The sequence below is a fragment of the Lithobates pipiens genome, unplaced genomic scaffold (genome assembly GCF_037356315.1).
Source record: "Lithobates pipiens isolate NorthernLeopardFrog02 unplaced genomic scaffold, aLitPip1_a1.2 Scaffold_22, whole genome shotgun sequence".
Taxonomy (NCBI): domain Eukaryota; kingdom Metazoa; phylum Chordata; class Amphibia; order Anura; family Ranidae; genus Lithobates; species Lithobates pipiens.
In genome coordinates this window covers 332,077,036-332,098,999 of record NW_027507784.1, presented here as the reverse complement: position 1 = coordinate 332,098,999, position 21,964 = coordinate 332,077,036, and the positions used below count along the sequence as shown (strand labels likewise).

General features: G+C 46.7%; 2 protein-coding genes across 3 annotated transcripts in view; one reads left to right on the top strand and one right to left on the bottom strand.

Moving 5' to 3' along the window:
* The window catches only part of LOC143925066 (keratin, type I cytoskeletal 18-like), a 54,336-nt gene extending 38,026 nt beyond the window's left edge, over positions 1–16,310 (bottom strand). For both annotated transcript variants that reach the window (XM_077449644.1, XM_077449643.1), the window contains exons 1-3: positions 15,781–16,310; positions 1,563–1,645; positions 390–546 (exon numbers count right to left, since the gene is read on the bottom strand). In XM_077449644.1, coding sequence (XP_077305770.1) covers positions 390–546; positions 1,563–1,645; positions 15,781–16,152 — 612 coding nt within the window. In that variant the 5' untranslated portion in view covers positions 16,153–16,310. The remainder of the gene's footprint in view (positions 1–389; positions 547–1,562; positions 1,646–15,780) is intronic.
* Positions 16,311–18,459: 2,149 nt separating this feature from the next.
* The window catches only part of LOC143925065 (keratin, type II cytoskeletal 8-like), a 48,976-nt gene continuing 45,471 nt past the window's right edge, over positions 18,460–21,964 (top strand). Inside the window, 2 exon segments of the mRNA XM_077449642.1 lie at positions 18,460–18,545; positions 18,547–18,853. Of these exon segments, the coding sequence (XP_077305768.1) occupies positions 18,475–18,545; positions 18,547–18,853 (378 nt within the window). The 5' untranslated portion in view covers positions 18,460–18,474.

Sequence of the window (21,964 nt, the reverse complement as noted above, 5' to 3'; positions counted from 1 at the left end):
AGGAGCTCTGCCTTCGCCTTGGTCAAAATCACAGAAACTATCTCCTGTGATCCTGTTCAAGACTTGCTTTGCTGACATCCCTTCTGGCTCCAGCTCCTGCTTGCTGTTCCACTACATTGATTCCTGATTTCTGGCTTGGCTGACTATCCGTTCCGGTTACTGAACTATGCCTATTTCTTGACTACGGTTGTTCTTTTTACTTCTATTATTAAACAAGTGTGATTTAACTGTACTTCTGTCTCGGGTCTGAGTTCATGGTTTCTGACAACTGCCACTTTAGGTTACCCCCGCAGTTCTCTGGAAATCCTTTGTCATATATAACTAGTTAATTTTTTCAAACAAATTGGAAAAAAAATACATTTTCGATAAACGTAATATTTTTTTCTCACCTCCTTGTGATCCTGAGTAAGGTGGGCCAGCTCCTCCCGCAGTGCCTCCACCTCAGCCTCCAGCTTCATCCTTTGGAAATTAGTATCATCGATCATCTTGCGGAGGCCCTGTGTGTCCTTCTGCACCCCATCACATATGGCTTGTTCTGCTTCCAACCTGCAATCGGGCGGCTTTGATATATAAGGGAGGCTCATAGTGAACATTGCTCTCTATATGACTGGGGGGGGGGGGGGTATCAGATTTGACCACAAGGTGGTGCTGTAGCTGACATCGGTATATATAGGAAACGGGACAACACCCTATTACAGTGAAATGTGTGTGTTAGGGCTGTTACTGATTAAAAATGTCGTGTTCGATTAATCAATTTTTTTAAATCGATTAATCGACTAATTTCGATTAATTATAACGCACATACAGATCCAACTACTTTTAGCTGATCTCCTTGCATTGCAGCTCTGCATTATTCAGTGGTAAATGTGGTATACACTATATACAATCACCCGACACTAGTTAGTTTCCACAATCGATGACTTAACTTCACAGTTCACACAAACGTTTTAAATTCAAACTGTAGCACTGACGTAAGTCATTTTTTTTTTCCACAATAGCATGACAATCCCTCCCCCTCCGGTCTAACTAATTACTCTCACCTTGTGGCATGGACCCCGGTGCAAACAGGTGGTCATGCATGCGGGTATCAAAAGGGTTAACATGGACCATAAACTTCTCTCACAATCTCAGGTCATGGGTAGAAAGAAAAGATCTCAGTGCTCACCGCTTAAGCTTAAGTATAAGATAACATTTTTGTGTTCAAACACAAACTACTCACATAAAGATGATAAAAACACAGCATGTAAAGCTGACAATCATGTTTGTTCCGTAGGGTAGCAGCGGGTGGCGTCATGCGTAGCTCCTCCCCCGTACACGTTATGTTCAATCAGAAACTTCAACGTCACCGGGGGGAGGAGTCCGGTGACGTCACCGGATCTCCGGCGAAACTTCCTGAAGACCCGGGAAGTCAGCGGAGAGGTGAGTACAAAGAAAAAGAATTTTGATTGATCAAAAAAATTTTGATCGATCAAAAAAATTAACGATTAATCGAGGAATTAATCTTAATTTTCATTGCCCTAATATGTGTGTGTAATATAATAAATAAGTTACATAATACCCACTTTACTTTGAAGTCATCTGCTGCTAATCTGGCATTGTCAATCTGCAAGAGGAGTTTTGCGTTGTCCATGTTCAGATCTTCTACCTACAAATAGAAAAGCATCAATTAAAGAGCACCTGTCACCACTGAGCTTATACAAGAATTGCAATCTTCACTGATAAATAATTGTGAAGACTTAGGCCGCGTACACACGAGAGGATTGTCTGCCCAACTAAGTTCCTCAGACAATCCGACAGACAGTCCGTTCAACTTTTGAATGAACGGACTTGACCACACACGATGAACGAACAGTCCACTGAAAACTTGCGCGATGACGTGTACAGCACGTACGACGGGACTAGAAAAACGACGTCCAATACACTGCAATGCAACCTTCGGCCGTGTAAATCCTTTCTGAGCATGCGCCATACTTAGTCCGTCCAACTTGCCTACACACGAGCGGACTGTCCGCTGAAACCAAGTTTGGACGGACAAAACCAAGTTTGGACGGACAAAATTACGGAAATTCCGAAAGACAAAGTCCGTCAGACTGTCCGCTGAAAAAGTCCGCTGAAGCCCACACACGAGCGGATTGTCCACTGAAACACTGTTCAGCGGACTAAGTTGGGCAGACAATCCGCCCGTGTGTACGCGGCCTTACTTGTCAAACTTTATTATTTCCCCACATAGCTTTCCTTACTTCAGGATGACTCTAGAGCTGAGAGATCCTTTGAGGTTAGGCAACTGCTACCTGGCCAACCGCCTGATCTCGTGGAGAAAACGAATGAGGTCTCCTGACTCCTGAGTGTACATAACCATATGCAACAATAACAGAGGAGGCTAGTCCAGAGTAATTAACCACCTTTCTGTTGTATTATATTGTTCTAAGCACTAAGGAACTGGGAAACGGCTTATGTTAAAGGGATGAGCTGTCAGACAATTGATAGGGCATTGACTATGTGACCTCAGGGAGCCTCTCAACCTTACAGTTGTCCTTGAGAAGCAAATAAAAGTGAAGGTTTTTTTTTTTTGGTTTGTTTTTTAGAAATTTTTGCCTGAAAATTCCATAATTTGCTATAACGCCTGTACATCAAGCAAGCCATCCAACTCTCCAGAACCCACCATCATAAGTTCTCCTGGAGCATGCATTGTTCTATTAACACATCTTTGCCTTGCCCTAAAAGTGTTTTTTTAACACCCTATAGGATTCCCAGGAACTTTGAAGTATGTGGAGTCTGGTAAACCAGGGCTCAAAGTACTGTAGTCATTGGTGACTCCAGCAGCAAACAAAACATTTTATAACTACCTATTATGTGACTTACAGCTGTCTTAATGTCAACTCAGACAATTTATATGTTTAGAGAAGACCATCACATTCTCCATTCCTCCACCGAGTATAAACTGATTTCACAGTTTCTGTTTGGACCGGCCTTTCTCAACCAGAGTTGCATGGAACCTTAGAATTCTTTCAAATGTTGCTAGGAATTTTTTATGAGCAAAGAGCAATATGATATGTAACTACCGGCAGCAATGATATTTTTGGCTATCTGTATGAGGGCATTCCTCCCACTGACCACCAATGTAAGGGACATCCTTTCTAGTAGCCACCAACGTAAGGGAATTTCTTCTCACTGACCACCAATTTAAGTGGAATTCATCCCACTGACAACCAATGTATGGAGCATTCCCACCAATGTAAGGAGCATTTTTCCCACTGACCCCCAATGTAAGGAGCATTCTTCCCACTGACCCCCAATGTAAGGAGCATTCTTCCCACTGACCTCCACTGTAAGGGGCATTCTTCCCACTGACCTCCGCTGTAAGGGGCATTCTTCCCACTGATCACTAGTGTAAGGACCATTCTTCCCAATGACCACCAATGTAAGGAGCATTCTTCTCAATGATCACCAATGTAAGGAGCATTTTTCCCACTGACCCCCAATGTAAGGAGCATTCTTCTCACTGACCACCAATGTAAGGAGAATTTTTCCCACTGACCTCCAATTTAAGAACCATTCTTCCCACTGACCACCAATGTAAAGTAAATTCTTCCCTCTGACCACCAATGTAAGGAGCATTCTTCCCACTGACCACCAATGTAAGGAGCATTCTTCCCACTGATCACCAATGTAAGGAACATTCTTCCCACTGACCACCAATGTAAAGTAAATTCTTCTCACCGACCACCAATGTAGGAAGCATTCTTCCCACTGACCACCAATGTAAGGAGCATTCTTCCCACTGACCACCAATGTAAGGAGCATTCTTCCCACTGATCACCAATGTAAGGAGCATTCTTCCCACTGACCACCAATGTAAGGAGCATTCTTCCCACTGACCACCAATGTAAGGAGCATTCTTCTCACTGATCACCAATGTAAGGAACATTCTTCCCACTGACCACCAATGTAAAGTAAATTCTTCTCACCGACCACCAATGTAGGAAGCATTCTTCCCACTGACCACCAATGTAAGGAGCATTCTTCCCACTGACCACCAATGTAAGGAGCATTCTTCTCACTGATCACCAATGTAAGGAGCATTCTTCTCACTGACCAATGTAAGGAGCATTCTTCCCACTGACCACCAATGTAATGAGCGTTCTGCCCACTATCCACCAATGTAAGGAGAGTTCTTTGTACTGACCATCAATGTAAGAAGAATTATTCTCACTGATCACCAATATAAGGGACATTCTTCCCGCTGATCACCACACTAATGTACCATGAGTGGTAGATATACTGATTTTTGCAGGGCTCCCTGAGACGTGAGTTTTAAAGATACTTCCATGGTAAAAGGGTTTAGAAATGCTGATTTAGAAATGACAAAGGAGTTGGGTAGGCTTTGCCTTGCCAAGAGATGTGGAAAGATCTGGAGCTACACCACATTACAGAACTGTTTTGTATGGGTGTGTTATTTATTTTGGGGGAAGACATTGTGGCCGCAATGTCTGTGTTTACCGTACAGGAGAGAACGCTAAGATCTTTGGTAATTATAAGATATAAAAAATGCCAGGCATGAGAACGGTGGCTGCTGGCCCTTTAGGTAGTGCTCTGGTCTTTATTTGCCTCATTCTGCCCCCTGCTCCTGACGGTTCAGCATTCCAAGGGCCCGTGTTGATGGAGCATTTGATATTAGTTTGAAATGCCTCTGAGGTTAATCAGAATTATCTGGTGGTGATGGGTGGTGGGTTCATCTGATCTCTTCCAAGCTGCTTTTGGAATTTGCATAGACATGTATTGGGAGAACCACGTCCTGGCACTAGCAAAAGCCACCAAGTCCATGATGGACTGAAGGCATCACCTGACCACCCTTGGGATATCCCAATTTCCAAGTACCATAGAGTGCCCTATCAATTTGCCACTTTGGTCCCTACAAAGACAAGGTGGGAAGAAGGGAGCAGGGCTAGGATGCCGCGATTACCAATAGTAATTGGACCATGTTTTCGAAAACCTGCCCAACACTCTTATTTTTACTTATATCTATATTATTTAAAGCATAACTCCACTTTTGTTGAGAAAAAAACATTCCCCTCTGGGCGATCTATGTACAGTGCAAGGGTTATAACAACCTATGTTGCAGATTCCTACCTTTTGTTATTCCGAAGAAATCCCTATATGTTCCTCTGTGCCCCCGATGATGAGTGAGTCTAATGGGGAGTGGTTTCATAATTATCTATCAGGTGTGCACCTGCGCAGCACTAATGAGGAAATCTGCTGGGTCTGCATCCCTTTAGACATGTTCCTACAGGGAGCATCTCACCAAAAATAACATTTTTGTTGCAGGGGATGCCTGAAATCTGACTTGCATCTTAGGCAGACTTCTTGGAAAATCGGTGAGCCAATCACGCAAGCAGGAAATGATGTTTCGGGTGGGGGGGGTGGTCGTTATAAATTCTGTGTACAGATCACCTCCAGGTAGCCATATTGCATTGCATTTAGGGCCGGTTCACACAGCGAGGCGCGGCGAGGCGTCTCCGACTTGCCTCGCCGCGACCTGCGGGGACCTCAGCGGCGACTTGCAGAGGACTTCTGTATAGAAGTCAATGCAAGTCGCCCCCGAAGTCGCCCAGAAGTAGTACAGGAACCTTTTTTCTGAGTCGGAGCGACTCGAGTCGCTCCTCTCAGAACGGTTCCATTGTACAGAACGGGGGCGACTTGCGGGAGCGAGGCGAGGCGAGCCGTGTCGCCTCGCATCGCCTCGCTGTGTGAACCGGCCCTTACAGAAAATTACAGCGGCTGCAGATTGAAAAGGAAAGGTCATTTTTAATAACATTCAATTACAATTGAATTACCAATTTCCAATTACCAAATACCAATTACCACTTACCACTTACCACTACACCCCTGCAACACAGTGGTGTAGTGGTTAGCACTCTCATCCTAGCAGTAAGAAGGGTCGCTGGTTCAAATCCCAACCACGACACCGCCTGCCTGGAGTTTACATATTCCCCCTGTGCCTGCGTGGGTGTCCTCCGGGTTCTCCGATTTCCTCCAACAATCCAAAGACATGCAGGTAGGTGAATTGGCTTCTGTCCAAAAATTGGCCCTAGTATATGAATGGGGACCTTGGATTGTTGGCTCCCTGAGGGTAGAGACCGACGTGAGTGTACAATGTACAGGGATAGGGACAATTGTAGACACTCACACTGGATGGACTGGTGTCTTTATTCAACCCTTGTGTCACAGTTGTGTACGCCATATTATTTTTTCTTTATTTGCTATTTTTTTCCCCACGAAAGTGGATTTACCCTTTAAGAGTCAACTCAGCAAAAACTCGATTGCCGGGTTTGTTGGCAAACCCTATTGCTGGGTTTGTTGACCTTCCATTCCTGGAAGGTCAACCACCACCCAGGTATCTCTGAAGGACTCCAGTGCTGAGATCTTGGTGATTGAACTTCCAAAAATGGTCACCCGGTGGCGCCATTACAAGCTTCCTGACAGCTTTTTCTTTTCATTGACAATGGAGGACAATGTAAAGAGTGCGAACACCTCAAGATGGATGGGAATACTCAAAACTCCAAGGTAAGTAAGCGTAGAGAACTTTTGCTGGGAGGTCCTCTGGAAAGTCAGTGAGTTTTCACCTATAACTACAGTACCGATGTTGGTTGGACTAACTCCTTAAAGCCGCTACTTCCTGTTCTAAGACTTATTTCTTGGACAGGAAGTAAGGAGAACTCTGCCCAATGGGGACATGGACAAAGATTCTAACCCTTCCGTTCTCTACTAGAAGACGTGTTTTCATTTCTGTCTGTGTCCACATTGTTCTTTTTGACACACAGATATGAGACTTTCACTGACTACCTACATGTGGGTAGGTGCAGCATGGTGCGGTGGCCGTAACACACACTTAGTTCAGATGCAATTGAAAGGAATTCATATTGAAGTCAAAATACAGATGTTCAAATGCCCATGGGAAGAAGGGTCATCTGGGAACACCGATGGATAACAGCAGCAAGTAGCGGAGCAAGCCTCAGATCAACTGACAGCGTCTGTCTGAAGGGGCGGAATGTGGCCTGTCTGGTCCAAGCCTAATTGGGGAGGTTTCAAGGAAAAGTGACGTATCCCTGCGCTTTACCTCCTCATTTGGAACCTTTCCCTACCTCTGACAGACGGGTGACCTGTCCTTATGCTAGCCACACGCAAAATGCGCACCAAACCCCATGAGATAGGGTCTTAAATAGACCCTGACTGACCCAAGATGGCTGCTCGAGTCACATGGGCTGTCAGCAGCCAACTGTATCGCTGCCCCAGTGACCCAGAAAACCATAGAGGAACCATATTCCTCCTGACTTCCTCTCCCTCTGCACTGCCGCTGCAGATGAGCGCCACCTACAGTGGAGAAAATAGACTGCACCTGCCTACATACAAACACTTATCAAAGCGGAAGTAAGGGGAAATTGTCCAAAAACATAAAATTAAAATAAACACACATATAGTGATAAATACACTTGTCGTGACATATGTTCTACAAAACTAGTTTTGCCTTGAGTTGAGCTTTAATTGGGCTTTTAAAGGCAAAATCCAGACACAAAAAAATGTTTCCTTTAAATCTATCAATAGCCACAAAGGATATAAATCCACTATGGGTGATTAAAATACCTTTGCAAACCCAGAGATTACATTGTAAATGTAGAATTGTCACTGTGCTGTAAATTGCCTGTGCAGGGAGCCCTGCAGGCTCCACCCACTACAGGCTGCCTGCAGAAAACTACAGGTGGGGGGCGTGGTCAAGACCAGTCACCCTGCACAAGGAGGGGAGAGCAGCAGTGAGCGGTCTTTATTACAGGGAGTTCTAAAGTCCAGGAGTTATTTCAAGATGGAGTTATTAAGTCCGCCGGACTTTTACCCAAAAGTCCGGCGGACTAAGAAAGTATTTTTGCACTCCAATCTGTCCGCCGGACTCGCATTTCGGCGGACAATACGGCCATGTGTGTGCCAGTCCGCCGTACCTTTGAAATAAACTAACTTTTCCCGCACGGAGAAAAGTCCGCTCATTTTGAGCGCGTCTCCAGGTAGCCGGGACCAGCGAAGGAGGCGTCGCTGGCTCCGTCACCTGGTATGGACTTAAAGGGGAACCCCTACGACGAAAAATCGTCGTGGGGTCCCCCCCTAGGTCCATATCAGACCCTTATCCGAGCACGCTACCCGGCCGGCCAGGAAAGGGGGTGGGGACGAGCGAGTGCTCCCCCCCTCCTGAGCCGTACCAGGCCGCGTGCCCTCAACAGAGGATGCTGGGACCGACATCATAATGGGTGGGGACATCATCCGGCGATGTCCCTATATAAGTCGCCGCACGCCGCGTCTCTGTCATTGTGACCGGAGACAGCCACGAGGCAACATCTCCAGAAGAGGAGAAGAGAAGAAGAGAAGACGGCGGCGGCAACAGCGGCGACAGAAGACCGGGCCACCGCTTGTAAAAGAGCTAGAAGAAGGGCCCGGCAAGAAGAACCGAAGAGGGGGACAAGACCGCCGAAGAGGGGGACAAGACCCCCGAAGTCGGAAGAAGAGGGCGGCGAAGAAGAAAGCTGGGCTCCTCCGCTAGTAAAGAGCTAGCAGAAGATAGCGGAGGAGTCCGGCGAGAAGACCCCCGAAGACGGACGAAGACCCCCGGAGCTGTGCAATAAACTATTTTAACCCTTGTGTGTTGTGTTTGTTTTTTACAGGTGAATGGGTAGGGGTACATTGTACCCCATACTCATTCACATAGGGTGGGGGGCCGGGATCCAGGGGCCCCCTTATTAAAGGGGGCTCACGGATTCCGGTAAGCCCCCCGCCCGCAGATCCCGACAACCAACGGCCAGGGTTGTCGGGAAGAGGCCCTTATCCTCATCAACATGGAGACAAGGTGCTTTGGGGTGGGGGGGCCGCACGGCCCCCCTTCCCCCAAGGCACCCCCCCATGTTGAGGGCACGTGGCCTGGTACGGCTCAGGAGGGGGGGGGCGCTCGCTCGTCCCTACCCCCTTTCCTGGCCGGCCGGGTAGCGTGCTCGGATAAGGGTCTGATATGGACCTGGGGGGGACCCCCACGCCGATTTTTCGCCTTCGACGTCAGAAGAAGACCCCCGGAGCTGATTAATAAATTACTTTTAAAACTTGTGTTGTTTTTTATTGACACTTTTTCCCCAGGTGAATGGGTAGGGGTACGAAGTCTGGTATGGACCTGGGGGGGGGGACCCCCACGCAATTTTTTCGGCGTAGGGGGCTTCCCCTTAAAATCCATACCAGACCTAAGGGCCTGGTATGCTCCCGGAGTGGGAACCCATGCCGTTTTTTTTTTTTTTATTTGGTGGGGAGTTCCCCCTTGAGAGCTCATTCTCTGATTGGCCATGGCCTGGGGCGACTTAAAGTCGTGTTGTAAGTCATGTCCAAATTGCCTAAAAAAGTTGCGCTGAAAGTCGCGTTGCCCCTGTGTGAACCGGCTCTGATAGTAGTAATAACAATAACAATAATAATAATAATAGATAAATAGATTGGAAATGCCATTCTCCCTCCCTGTCTTGCCCAGAACAGCCTGCCAGATCACCTCTTCCCACCATTGTGGTGAGAATCGATTGTATTCTTCATCACAGAAAAGAAAAGCAAACATACAACTGGACAAACCAGTTATTATAATAAAATGGATTTGTCTGAATTTCCTCTGTACGCTCGATGTGGATCCTGACACCATCCACAATACAGAATATAACTGAGAAGTAGCCATTAAAAGCTTAACTTTGGATATAAAAATCTTTTTTTTTTTTAACATTTAATTTTTTTTAATTACTGTTTTCTTTCTTTCTTTAACCACTTGCTTACTGGGCACTTAAACCCCCTTCCTGCCCAGACCAATTTTCCGCTTTCAGCGCTGTCGCACTTTGAATGACAACTGCGCAGTCATGCTACAATTTGCCCAAATTAAATTTTTATCATTTTTTCCACACAGATAGTGCATTCTTTTGGTGGTATTTAATTGCTGCTGGGTTTTTTATTTTTTTGCTAAATAAAACAAAAAAGGACCGAAAATTTCAAAAAATAAAAAACAAAACGGTTTTAGTAGTTTGTTATAAAATTTGTAAAACAAGTAATTTTTCTCCTTCACTGATGTGCGCTGATGAGGCTGCACTGATAGGCGGCACTGATGGGCACTGATAAGGTGACACTAATGGGTTGTGATAGGTGGCACTGATAAGCAAAGATGAGGTGGCACTGATGGTTGACACTGATGAGTGGGACTGAAGGGCACTGATAGGTGACACTGAAGGGTACTGACAGGTGACACTGATAGGCGGCACTGATGGGCACTGAGAGGCGGCACTGATAAGGTGACACTAATGGGCTCTGATAGGTGGCACTGATAAGCAAAGATGAGGTGGCACTGATGGTTGACACTGATAGGTGGCACTGATGGTTGACACTGATGGGCACTGGCAGGGCAGGACTTAGGGTGGTGGGGGCCCCTGGCCTTGAGTCATTTTCGGGCCCTACCTTCTATACATTATCGGATTTATCGCCGTATAACATGCAGTGGCGTATAACACACACCCGAAGTTTAGGAGGGGATTTTAAGGAAAAGAACTTACATTTAAATGCCCATCAATGCACCCTTATCAGTGTCCATCTGCAGCCTTGCCCAGTGCCATTGCAGCCTTGTCAGTGTAGACTTTTCAGCCTTGTAATTTGTAACCTTGTCATTGTAGTCTTGAAGTTTAAAAATGGCGTCGCCGAGATACATCTCGGCAGCTCTCGGGTCCTCTTGGCGGCTCTTGGGTCCTGTCGCAGTCCCGAGCGGAGCAGAGAGTATCCGAGTGTACTCGGATCACGTTCACGCCCAGTCCCTGTGTTATGTCCATCATAGGGCATGACTGGGCGTGACTGTGAGTGGAGCTGAGCCGAGTACACTCGGCTATGTATCTCGGTGAGGCCCCCTATTTGGCGGGGGCCCATGGGCTTGAGCCCAGTCAAGCCCAATGGTAAGTCCTGCCCTGGGCACTGGTAGGTGACACTGATAGGCAGCACTGGTCTGTGGCACTGATTATAAGACACTGATGGGCATTGATTGGCAGCACGTGGGCATTGATGGGTGGCACTGTGGACACTGGTAGGGGGTACTGTGGACACTGGTGGGCACAGAAAATGCAGCCGCGGTTTTCTGTGTGAGGGACTGATGTCCCTCTGATAGAAGGCGGTGATCGGCTTTTTTTCCCCTCACACTGACAACGTGAGGAAAAAAAACAAAAAACGATTACCAATCTTCTGTTTACATCACGTGATCAGCCGTCATTGGCTGACAGCTGATCATGTGGTAAAGGGCTGCGATCGACCCCTTACTCTGTGATCTGTGATCACCCGAGTCTCATGGACAGAGCGAGCTGGAGTTCAGCTTTAATCTCTATTTATTTTTCACTTTTTTTTATCATCCACCCCTAAAAATCCCTTTGCAGCCTTCACATCTGGAAACTAGCTGAGAGCAATCCTCCCTTCCCCTTGTCCTGACAAGACCTGAGCCTGGGAATGTACAGCTTGGCCACCGAGCTCTGCACTGCCCAGAGCACAGAATTATGTGTTACCCAATTCTGTGAAGTACTGAACTCTTCAGATGCTTCGGGGGGAACCCAAAGCCGAATTGCCATTTTTTTTACATTTTGAATAGAGTAGAATAGACCTAAGATTTACTATAGGTTTATATCATTCACAGAGCAATAAACATCTGCCCTAGAGGGGCCGATCAATGGCACTGGGAGATAGGTGATCAATTCTAAATCACGTTTATTACTATTGTGTTGATGAGGTCCCTGTAGATCGGTGGTCTCCTAACTGTGGGTCTTATCCAGTGCTTGGGGCACTATTCCTCCTACTGACACCAACAATGGAGGACTATTTCTCCTACTGACACCAACAATGGGGGCATAATTCTTGCCACTGACACCAACAATGGAGCTTAATTCCTCTCACTGACAACAATGATGGGGCACTATTCCTCCCACCGACACCAAAGATGGGGCACTATTCCTTCCACTGACAAAAATGATGGGGCACTATTCCTCCCACTGATACCAAAGATAGGGCACTATTTCTCCCATTGACACCAAAGATGGGGCACTATTCCTCCCACTGGCAACAATGATGGGGCACTATTCCTCCCACTGACGGTCGCATAATTCTTGCCACTGACACCAACAATGGGGGCATAATTCTTGCCACTGACAACAACAACGGAGCACTATTGCTCCCAGTGACACCAAAGAGGGAGCACTATTCCTGCCACTGACTTCAATCATGGGGAACTATTCCTCCCACTGACGCCAACAATGGTTGCATAATTCTTGCCACTGACACCAACAATGGAGGCATGATTCTTGCCACCGACACCAACAATGGAGCACCATTTCTCCCAATGACGCCAAAGATGGGGCACTATTCCTCCCACTGACAACAGTGATGGGGCACTATTCCTCCCACTAAAGATGTGGCATTGTTTACTCCCATTGCCCCCCCCCCCCCCCACACACACAGTCTGAAGGACAGTAAACTGGTCCCTTGTTTAAAACGTTTGGAGACCTCTGCTGCAGGGAATCTGATTGGTAGGTAGGCATCTTCCAAAGCAATTAAGCAATTCAACTTGACAGAGGATCTAACCCTCCTTGCTTTGTCCTAAGCTTTTTTTTACAAGTTTGGCTGGAGATGATTTGTAAATATAAATACTTTGTGGTGAGTTCTACAAAGAGATCCTCTTACTTTGTGTAGCTCAGGCAAAGTACAGGTTTGATTTAAATTATATTTGATTTGCTAAATGGCTAAAATTGATCTTCCCTTGTGCGCCAGATCCAGGCTCTGAAGGGTCATTACGCCTCCACAAAATTAATTAGCACCCTCCCCTTTATATATATCCTACATATGGCATTTCCTATTAGTTCTTCCATGATAAGAGTGCCCATTATTACAATTATAATTCTCTTAGTAGTTTAGTAGTAGATGTTGTGAACCCCTGAGAGGTCCTCAGATGACCATTCTGGTCTCCCATGCCACCCAACCATTCTGACAGGTCAAAGTTCTGTTCAGGTAGGTTTGCTTTACCACTCAATTATTTTTATGCTGGTACTTTGAGGGACTGGAATCAACCCCCACTCTCATGGATTAGAGGAAGACTACACTCTTGTAAATTGGAGTAGGACCACACTCTTGTAGATTGGAGTAGGACCACACTCTTGTAGATTGGAGTAGGACCACACTCTTGTAGATAGGAGTAGGACCACACTCTTGTAGATTGGAGTAGGACCACACTCTTGTAGATTGGAGTAGGACCACACTCTTGTAGATTGGAGTAGGACCACACTCTTGTAGATTGGAGTAGGACCACACTCTTGTAGATTGGAGTAGGACCACACTCTTGTAGATTGGAGTAGGACCACACTCTTGTAGATTGGAGTAGGACCACACTCTTGTAGATTGCAGTAGGACCACACTCTTGTAGATTGGAGTAGGACCACACTCTTGTAGATTGGAGTAGGACCACACTCTTGTAGATTGGAGTAGGACCACAATCTTGTAGATTGGAGTATGTAATGGAAATGTGTAGGTTCTGTATATACGGTAATTGTATTGTATTTTATATGTATTGCACGATGCCCTCACTGTGCACACGGCACTAACAATGTTTTCAGTACATGTTTTGCATTCTTTCGAGTTCTGATTAGAATTAGCCTGCCTATGTAACGCCCCTTGTTACCATAAACGTACAATTGTAATATTAATGTGATACCTACGTAATCATGTGTATAAAAACCTTCAAATGCGTCATAATAAAGGAGAACGGTTATTTGGAAAGATGCTGAGCGTATCTTTTGTGTCTGTTCCCTACTGCAGTAGTTATTAATTTGGAACCACTAATCAATATGAGGATAGGAGTTGCCTATCATCAAAATATCCATTTCAGAGTAGGACCACACTCTTGGAGTAGGACCACACTCTTGTAGATAGGAGTAGGACCACAATCTTGTAGGTTGGAGTAGGACCACAATCTTGTAGATTGGAGTAGGACCACACTCTTGGAGTAGGACCACACTCTTGTAGATAGGAGTAGGACCACACTCTTGTAGATTGGAGTAGGACCACAATCTTGTAGATTGGAGTAGGACCACACTCTTGGAGTAGGACCACACTCTTGTAGATAGGAGTAGGACCACACTCTTGTAGATTGGAGTAGGACCACACTGGTCTTTAAACTGTGGCTTGGTGGCTAAATGTGGCCCTTTACTTACCTTAATCAGGCCCTTGGGACATTATTTCTCCCACTGATACAATGCACTATTCTTTCTATCCCAACAATGGGGCATAATTCCTACCACTGACCCCAAACAATGGGACAATATTCTTCTCACTGACCCCGATGATGGGACACTATTCCTCCCACTGATACCAACTGCAGGGCCCTGCTCTTCTCACTGACACCAATGATGGGGCACTAATGCTTCCACTGATACCAACAGTAGGGCACTATTCCTCCCAAGGACGCCAATGATAGGGCACTAGTTCCCTCCCTGACACCAAAAATGGGGCACTACTCCTCACTAACACCAATGATGGGGCATTCTTTACACCCATTAATGCCAGGGCATTTTCTACTCACACTGGCCACAGTCCAGCCACCTCAAAGTCTGCAGGACAGTAAACTGGCGCTTTGTTCAGAAAGTTTGGAGACCCCTGGGTTAGAGTAAGACCACACTCTTGTGGATTACAGTAGGACCACATTTTCCTGGATTAGAATAAAACCAAACTCTCATGGATTATAGTAGGACCACACTCTCATGGATAAGGGTAAGACCACACTCTCATGGATAAGGGTAAAACCACACTCCCCTGGATTGGAGTAAGACCACCCTCCTGTAGATCAGAGCAGGGTTCCTCAACCAGGGTTCCATGGAACTCTAGGGTTCCTCCAGAGGTTGCTAGGGGTTCATTGAGCAAATTCTGCCTCTCAGATAAATTTCCACTGACACCATTGATCTTTTTAGCTATCTGTAAGGAGTTTATTCATCCCAATGACTGCAAGTGTAAGGAGCATTCTTCCCACCGACCATCACACTAATGTATCATGAGTTGTAGATATAGTCATTTTTAGCAGCGGTTCCCTGAGACCGGAAAGTTATTTTAAGGGTTCCTCTGTGTCAAAAAGGTTGAGAAAGGCAGGATTAGAGTAAAACCACACTCTTGTAGATTAGAGTAAGACCACGCTCTCATGGATTAGAGGAAAACACCACTGACAGAGGCACCCTAATAGTCATATGGCTTTCCCGAAGGGACCTACTTGGGATGGAAGATTCAGTTACATGAAGGCATCATCCAGCTGGCTCCCATAGACAGCTTCTGTTGCCCCCCACAGGTATTGAAGCTTATCACCCATGCCAGTTGCCCATATTGATGAAATTGTATCCATTGACCAGGGCTGAGAACAGAAGTGTTTGGGGACCCATCAACTTGTGGCTGGTCAACCTCTACAATTAAGCCCAATCAGGGCAAAACGCGTCAGTCAGAGGGTAGCCAAGATTTAGGGACTGTAGCTGAAGCCTCTGTTAGCTGACCAGCGGACGTGGTTGATCTATGTGGTGTGCGCCCTCCTAATTTTGCTATTGGGATGGTTCCATGGAGCGAGGTGTGTTCTGAAAGGGGCTGGCACCTACTGTGGGAGGAGAACTGACCGAAGGACGAACGGACTAACTATATTTTAAGTGGTCAAGGCTGACATTTATGGCTTTGTCCTACCTGTTTGCGGAGCTGATGCAGTGGGGCCTGGTACGTGTCCCAGTCCCGGGCCAACGAACTCTTCTGCGCCGATTGTTCATCGATCTCCTCTTGCAGTTTGCGGTTCTCTTCCTCCAGCCCCCGGACGCGTTGGAGGTAGCCCGCCAGCCTCTCGTTGAGCCCCTGCATGGCTTCCTGGTGGTTGTTCTGGAGCAGAGAGTCCATGCTTGAGCGCATGGTGAGGAGAGAGGAGTCCATGGAGGACCTTATGGATGGTAGGTCCATCGCGGAGCGCAGAGCCTGAAGCCTGGACCCCGACAGCCTGTACTCTCCAGCCTGGCTGGAGGCACTGCTCCTCCAACTGGGGGCACCTGAAGACATTTGGAAGGACATGGGTGGCGTGTTCAGGCGTCTGCGGAGCAGGGACAGGACGATGCACACACAGGGACAGAGAGGACAGGTGTGCAGGGATCTGTACGGACACTTGCAGCAGACGAAGCATGCAAGGGCAGGGAGCTGTGACTGCCTGTGTTTGCACGCCAGCAGGTGCTGTGTACATATACTGTCGCTGCAATGAGTGGGCGGGCCTGTCTCAGGTATGACCCCGCCTCCATGTACAGGTGAGATGTGAAGCTTTTCAGCCATCTGACACCCCCAGCTGTAGAGGAACTATAAATCCCAGCATTCCCTTTCTGCCTTCTCTCTGTTAGGAAGAATATGATGGAGCATGCCCTGCCTTACATCTTTTGGGCAACATTCACACTTGTGTGACTTGTCATGCGACTTTATGTCGCATAACAAGTTGCACCCTATGACAGCCATTCAAATATATGCGGCTTAAAGGGTTCCATGTGACTTAAGTGCCATAGACTGGAATGTGAGCCTCACGCGACATGATTGCTTGGTGATATGAACGGTTCTATTGGCAGCGATTTGTCAAGCGATTTGGAACTGTCAAAGTGCATGACAAGTCGCACCGGTGTGAAAACGGGGGTTAAACCCACACATGTCGCGTGAAAGTCGCACCCGAATGTTATACATGTGACAATTGTCATCGGCCAAAGTCACATCCAAGTCTCACCCTTCCAAAGTTGCACTCCACGTGGCTCTATAGTTTTTGGTATCCCATGCAGTATAGTGAGAATCTTAAAGCTGAACTCCGGGCACCAAAACTTTTTTTTTGTTCCCAATATATTCCTCAATGGCCACAAAGGATATAAATCCTCATGGTGTGCAACAAATGCCTTTGCAAACCCAGATATTACCTTGCAAATGTAGCAGTGACATCACCAATGTGTGCAGAGAGCAGAGGGGGCACAGAAGACTCCACCCAGGGGTGGGCAGGAGGGGCAGCTGCCATGGGCACGGTGGCATCATGTGAGGTGGGGGGGGGGGGGCGCTGTAAGGAGATTGGGGAGAAGGGGATTTGTGTTGGGAGGGGCAATTTAGGAGGCAGCAGGGGGTAAGAATTGGAGGTAAAGTCTGGGTGGGAGTGATGATTGGGATGGAAGAAGGGGAGGGGGGGACGGGGGGGGGGGTAATTTATGCTAGTAAAGATGATTGGGAAGTATTAGTGCTAGGAAGGGATTTTTTTTTTTTTTTGGATGGGGAATTTGTGCTGGGAGAGGGGATTTGGAGTGGAGTGGAGAGGATGTGTTCTTGGAGGGGAGATTTGAGGGGTAGAATATTTGTGCTCGGAGGGGTGACTTTGTCACGCACTGACTCCACCCACTACAGGCTGCCTGCAGAAAGTGATAGGAAGGGGGGGCGGAGACAAGACCAGTTACCCTGCACAAGGAGAGAGAGTAGAGCTGTGGGAGGGGCCCAGGAGGCTCCACCCACTGCAGGCTGCCTGCAGAAAGTGACAGGAAGGGAGGCGGAGACAAGACCAGTTACCCTGCACAAGGAGAGAGAGTAGAGCTGTGGGAGGGGCCCAGGAGGCTCCACCCACTGCAGGCTGCCTGCAGAAAGTGATAGGAAGGGGGCGGAGACAAGATCAGTTACCCTGCACAAGGAGAGAGAGTAGAGCTGTGGGAGGGGCCCAGGAGGCTCCACCCACTGCAGGCTGCCTGCAGAAAGTGATAGGAAGGGGGCGTAGACAAGACCAGTCACCCTGCACAAGGAGAGAGAGCAGAGCTGTGGGAGGGGCGCATAAGGCTCCACCCACTGCAGGCTGCCTGCAGCAAGTGACAGGCAGGGGGGCGGAGACAAGACCCCTCACCCCGCACAAGTAGAAGATGGGGTTAGACTTTATTGTGTCTCTGCTGAGCCTTCATCTGATCAGTCTTCCTCTGGATGCAGCCATTTTTAATAGTTATCAGTAGCTTCAAGGCATGGAGGAGTACATGACTAGGTTTAAATAAATATTCCGATGTCAGTTTCCACTGCCGATTGCTCTGCGATGCCGACATTATTATAAAAAGAAAAAGTGACTTCTGCAGAGTTTGAATCTGTTTTGTGATCTTGCTTTAAAGGTAGCAGCTTTTCCTCTACTCCTGCTTCCAGTTGGGGTCTTGTACTGGAGGCAGTGCTCATTACTGGTGGTCTGTGTTAGTCCCATGGAGCACTGCCAAAGCCGGGACAAGTATTATTTGCTGATAAGGCGGTGTCACCTGGGAGTGGGACAGGGGCCAGAAACCGGTCCAGCCTCCATAGGAGGAATACTTATTCAAATACTGTGTCAATAAACAAGAAGGAAAGACTAACAGGTGACACATGAGCCTGGGAGTCCGGAGTCACAACTTCACGTCTCACCGCTGCAGTATTCCATCTTCATCCACCAGACCGCCATCCAACCACCACTGCCATGAGTCTGTACAACAACCGCTATGGCACCACCAGGGGCTTCAGCAGCCGCTCCCATGGCTCTCTGTCTGGAAGACCCACCATGTTCCGGGCCAGCACAGGCTACCAGCCGGGGCTTCAAAGAGCCAGCAGTGGCCTTAACATTTCTCGAATGACCCCGGGGTCCAGCACCTTCCTGCTGTCCTCCCTGCCCAACATGGAGGTGGACCCCAAACTGCACCAGATGAGGAACGAGGAGAAGGAGCAGATCAAAGGGCTCAACAATCAGTTTGTCAACTTCATAGACAAGGTAAGAAACCCAGGGTTATCCTCCTAATATGGGATTTGTAGGGGGGTGTTTGGGTAGGGTATGTGGATTCTGGACTGGCAGCTTCTCCCATTTCCCACCCCAATTCCTTGATTTGGTGGATATTAGATAGAAGTTCCACGCTGGGAATACATTGTAACTTTGGTTGAAACCAAAGAAGAGTAGCACTGGGACCCAAGGGGCACCCTCTTACTATAGGAGTGGTGGTGGTGATTTGGGTCGGGGTAGCTGAGTTTCTGGATTGGCAGTTCCTCCATACCAAAGAATTTCTCAAATTTTTTGGGTTCGGTGGATCTTAGATTGAAGCGCCCCACTGAGAATACTTTGTAACTTTGGTTGAAATCAAAGAAGAGTAGCATTGGGAACTGAGGGTCATCCTCTTACTATAGGGGTGTTGGTGGTATTTGGTGGGGTATCTGGGCTCCGGATTGGCAGTTCCTCCATACCAAAGAATTTCTCCCATTTTTTTGGGTTCGTGGATCTTAGATTGAAGCGCCCCACTGAGAATACTTTGTAACTTTGGTTGAAACCAAAGAAGAGTAGCACTGGGAACTGAGGGTCATCCTCTTACTATAGGGGTGTTGGTGGTATTTGGTGGGGTATCTGGGCTCCGGATTTGCAGTTCCTCCATACCAAAGAATTTCTCCCATTTTTTTGGGTTCGGTGGATCTTAGATTGAAGCGCCCCACTGAGAATACTTTGTAACTTTGGTTGAAACCAAAGAAGAGTAGCACTGGGAACTGAGGGTCATCCTCTTACTATAGGGGTGTTGGTGGTATTTGGTGGGGTATCTGGGCTCCGGATTGGCAGTTCCTCCATACCAAAGAATTTCTCAAATTTTTTGGGTTCGGTGGATCTTAGATTGAAGCGCCCCACTGAGAATACTTTGTAACTTTGGTTGAAATCAAAGAAGAGTAGCATTGGGAACTGAGGGTCATCCTCTTACTATAGGGGTGTTGGTGGTATTTGGTGGGGTATCTGGGCTCCGGATTGGCAGTTCCTCCATACCAAAGAATTTCTCCCATTTTTTTGGGTTCGTGGATCTTAGATTGAAGCGCCCCACTGAGAATACTTTGTAACTTTGGTTGAAACCAAAGAAGAGTAGCACTGGGAACTGAGGGTCATCCTCTTACTATAGGGGTGTTGGTGGTATTTGGTGGGGTATCTGGGCTCCGGATTTGCAGTTCCTCCATACCAAAGAATTTCTCCCATTTTTTTGGGTTCGGTGGATCTTAGATTGAAGCGCCCCACTGAGAATACTTTGTAACTTTGGTTGAAACCAAAGAAGAGTAGCACTGGGAACTGAGGGTCATCCTTTTACTATAGGGGTGTTGGTGGTATTTGGTGGGGTATCTGGGCTCCGGATTGGCAGTTCCTCCATACCAAACAATTTCTCCAATTTTTTGGGTTCGGTGGATCTTAGATTGAAGCGCCCCACTGAGAATACTTTGTAACTTTGGTTGAAATCAAAGAAGAGTAGCATTGGGAACTGAGGGTCACCCTCTTACTATAGGGGTGTTGGCGGTATTTGGTGGGGTATCTGGGCTCCGGATTTGCAGTTCCTCCATACCAAAGAATTTCTCCCATTTTTTTGGGTTCGGTGGATCTTAGATTGAAGCGCCCCACTGAGAATACTTTGTAACTTTGGTTGAAACCAAAGAAGAGTAGCATTGGGAACTGAGGGTCATCCTTTTACTACATTGTGTTGGTGGTATTTGGATGGGGTATCTGGGTTCCAGATTGGCAGTTCCTCCATACCAAAGAATTTCTCCCTTTTTTTTGGGGTTTGGTGGATCTTAGATTGAAGCGCCACAACAAAAAAACATTGTAACTTTGGTTGAAACCAAACAGCAGTAGCAGGGTTATCCTCTTAATATAGGATTGGTGACTGGACAGTTTGTCATAGACCAGGTAAGGGTGTCACATTGTATTGAAACTTTGGTTGAAACCAAGGAAGATTAGCACTGGGACCCAAGGGTCATCCTCTCAATATAGAATTGGTGGTGGTCCTTTGGATGGGGTATCTGGATACTGGGCTTGCGGTTTTCTCATGCCAAATAATTTCCCCCATTTCCTCGGTTTGGTGGATCTTAGATTGAAGCTCCACACAGAGAATACATTATAAATTTGGTTGAAACCAAAGAACAGTAGCACTGAGACCCTAGGGTAATCCTCTGAATACACAGTAGTGTTGGTGGGGGTGTTTGGATGGGGTATCTGTTTTCCTGACTGCAACAGATCAAAGTGCTCAACGATCAGTTTGTCAACTTTATAGACAGGGTAAGGATTTATCATTATTTTGGATCCTTGACTGGCAGCTTCTCTATGCCCAAAAATTTCCCCTAATTTCTTGGTTTGGTGGATCTTAGATTGAAACTCCATACTGAAAAATTATTTGTCCTGATATAAATGTATTCCAATATGAATTAGGAGAAAGGGCCAACATGTTTCGGGAGATCAAACGTTGCTTCTTCAAGGCTTGAAGGTTTGGAACAATGGAATGAATAAATATGGAAATTATACAGTATTTTTTATCTTTATTATCTTTTCCATGGAATCCTACGGTTCCTCCAGACACTCCTTTAGCAATGAGCAATTTCTGCCTCTCAGATAAGTTCCCCACTGACACCATTGATCTTTTTAGATCTTTTTACAAAGGCTTGAAAAAGTATTCATACCTCCTGAAATTTTCCACATTTTGTCATGTTACAATCAAAAACATAAATGTATTTTATTGGGATTTTATGTGATAGACCAACACAAAGTGGTACATAATTGTGAAGTGGAAGGAAAATGATAAATGGTTTTCTAATTTATTTTACAAATAAATATGTGAATACTGTGGTGTGCATTTGTATTCGACCCCCTTTACTCTGATACCCCTAACTAAAATCTAGTGGAACCAATTGCCTTCAGAAGTCACCTAATTAGTAAATAGTGTCCAGCTGTGTGTAATTTAATCTCAGTATAAAGGCAGCTGTTCTCTGAAGCCCTCAGAGGTTTGTTAGAGAACCTTGGTGAACAACCAACATCATGAAGGCCAAGGAGCACACCAGACAGGTCAGGGATAAAGTTGTGGAGAAGTATAAAGCA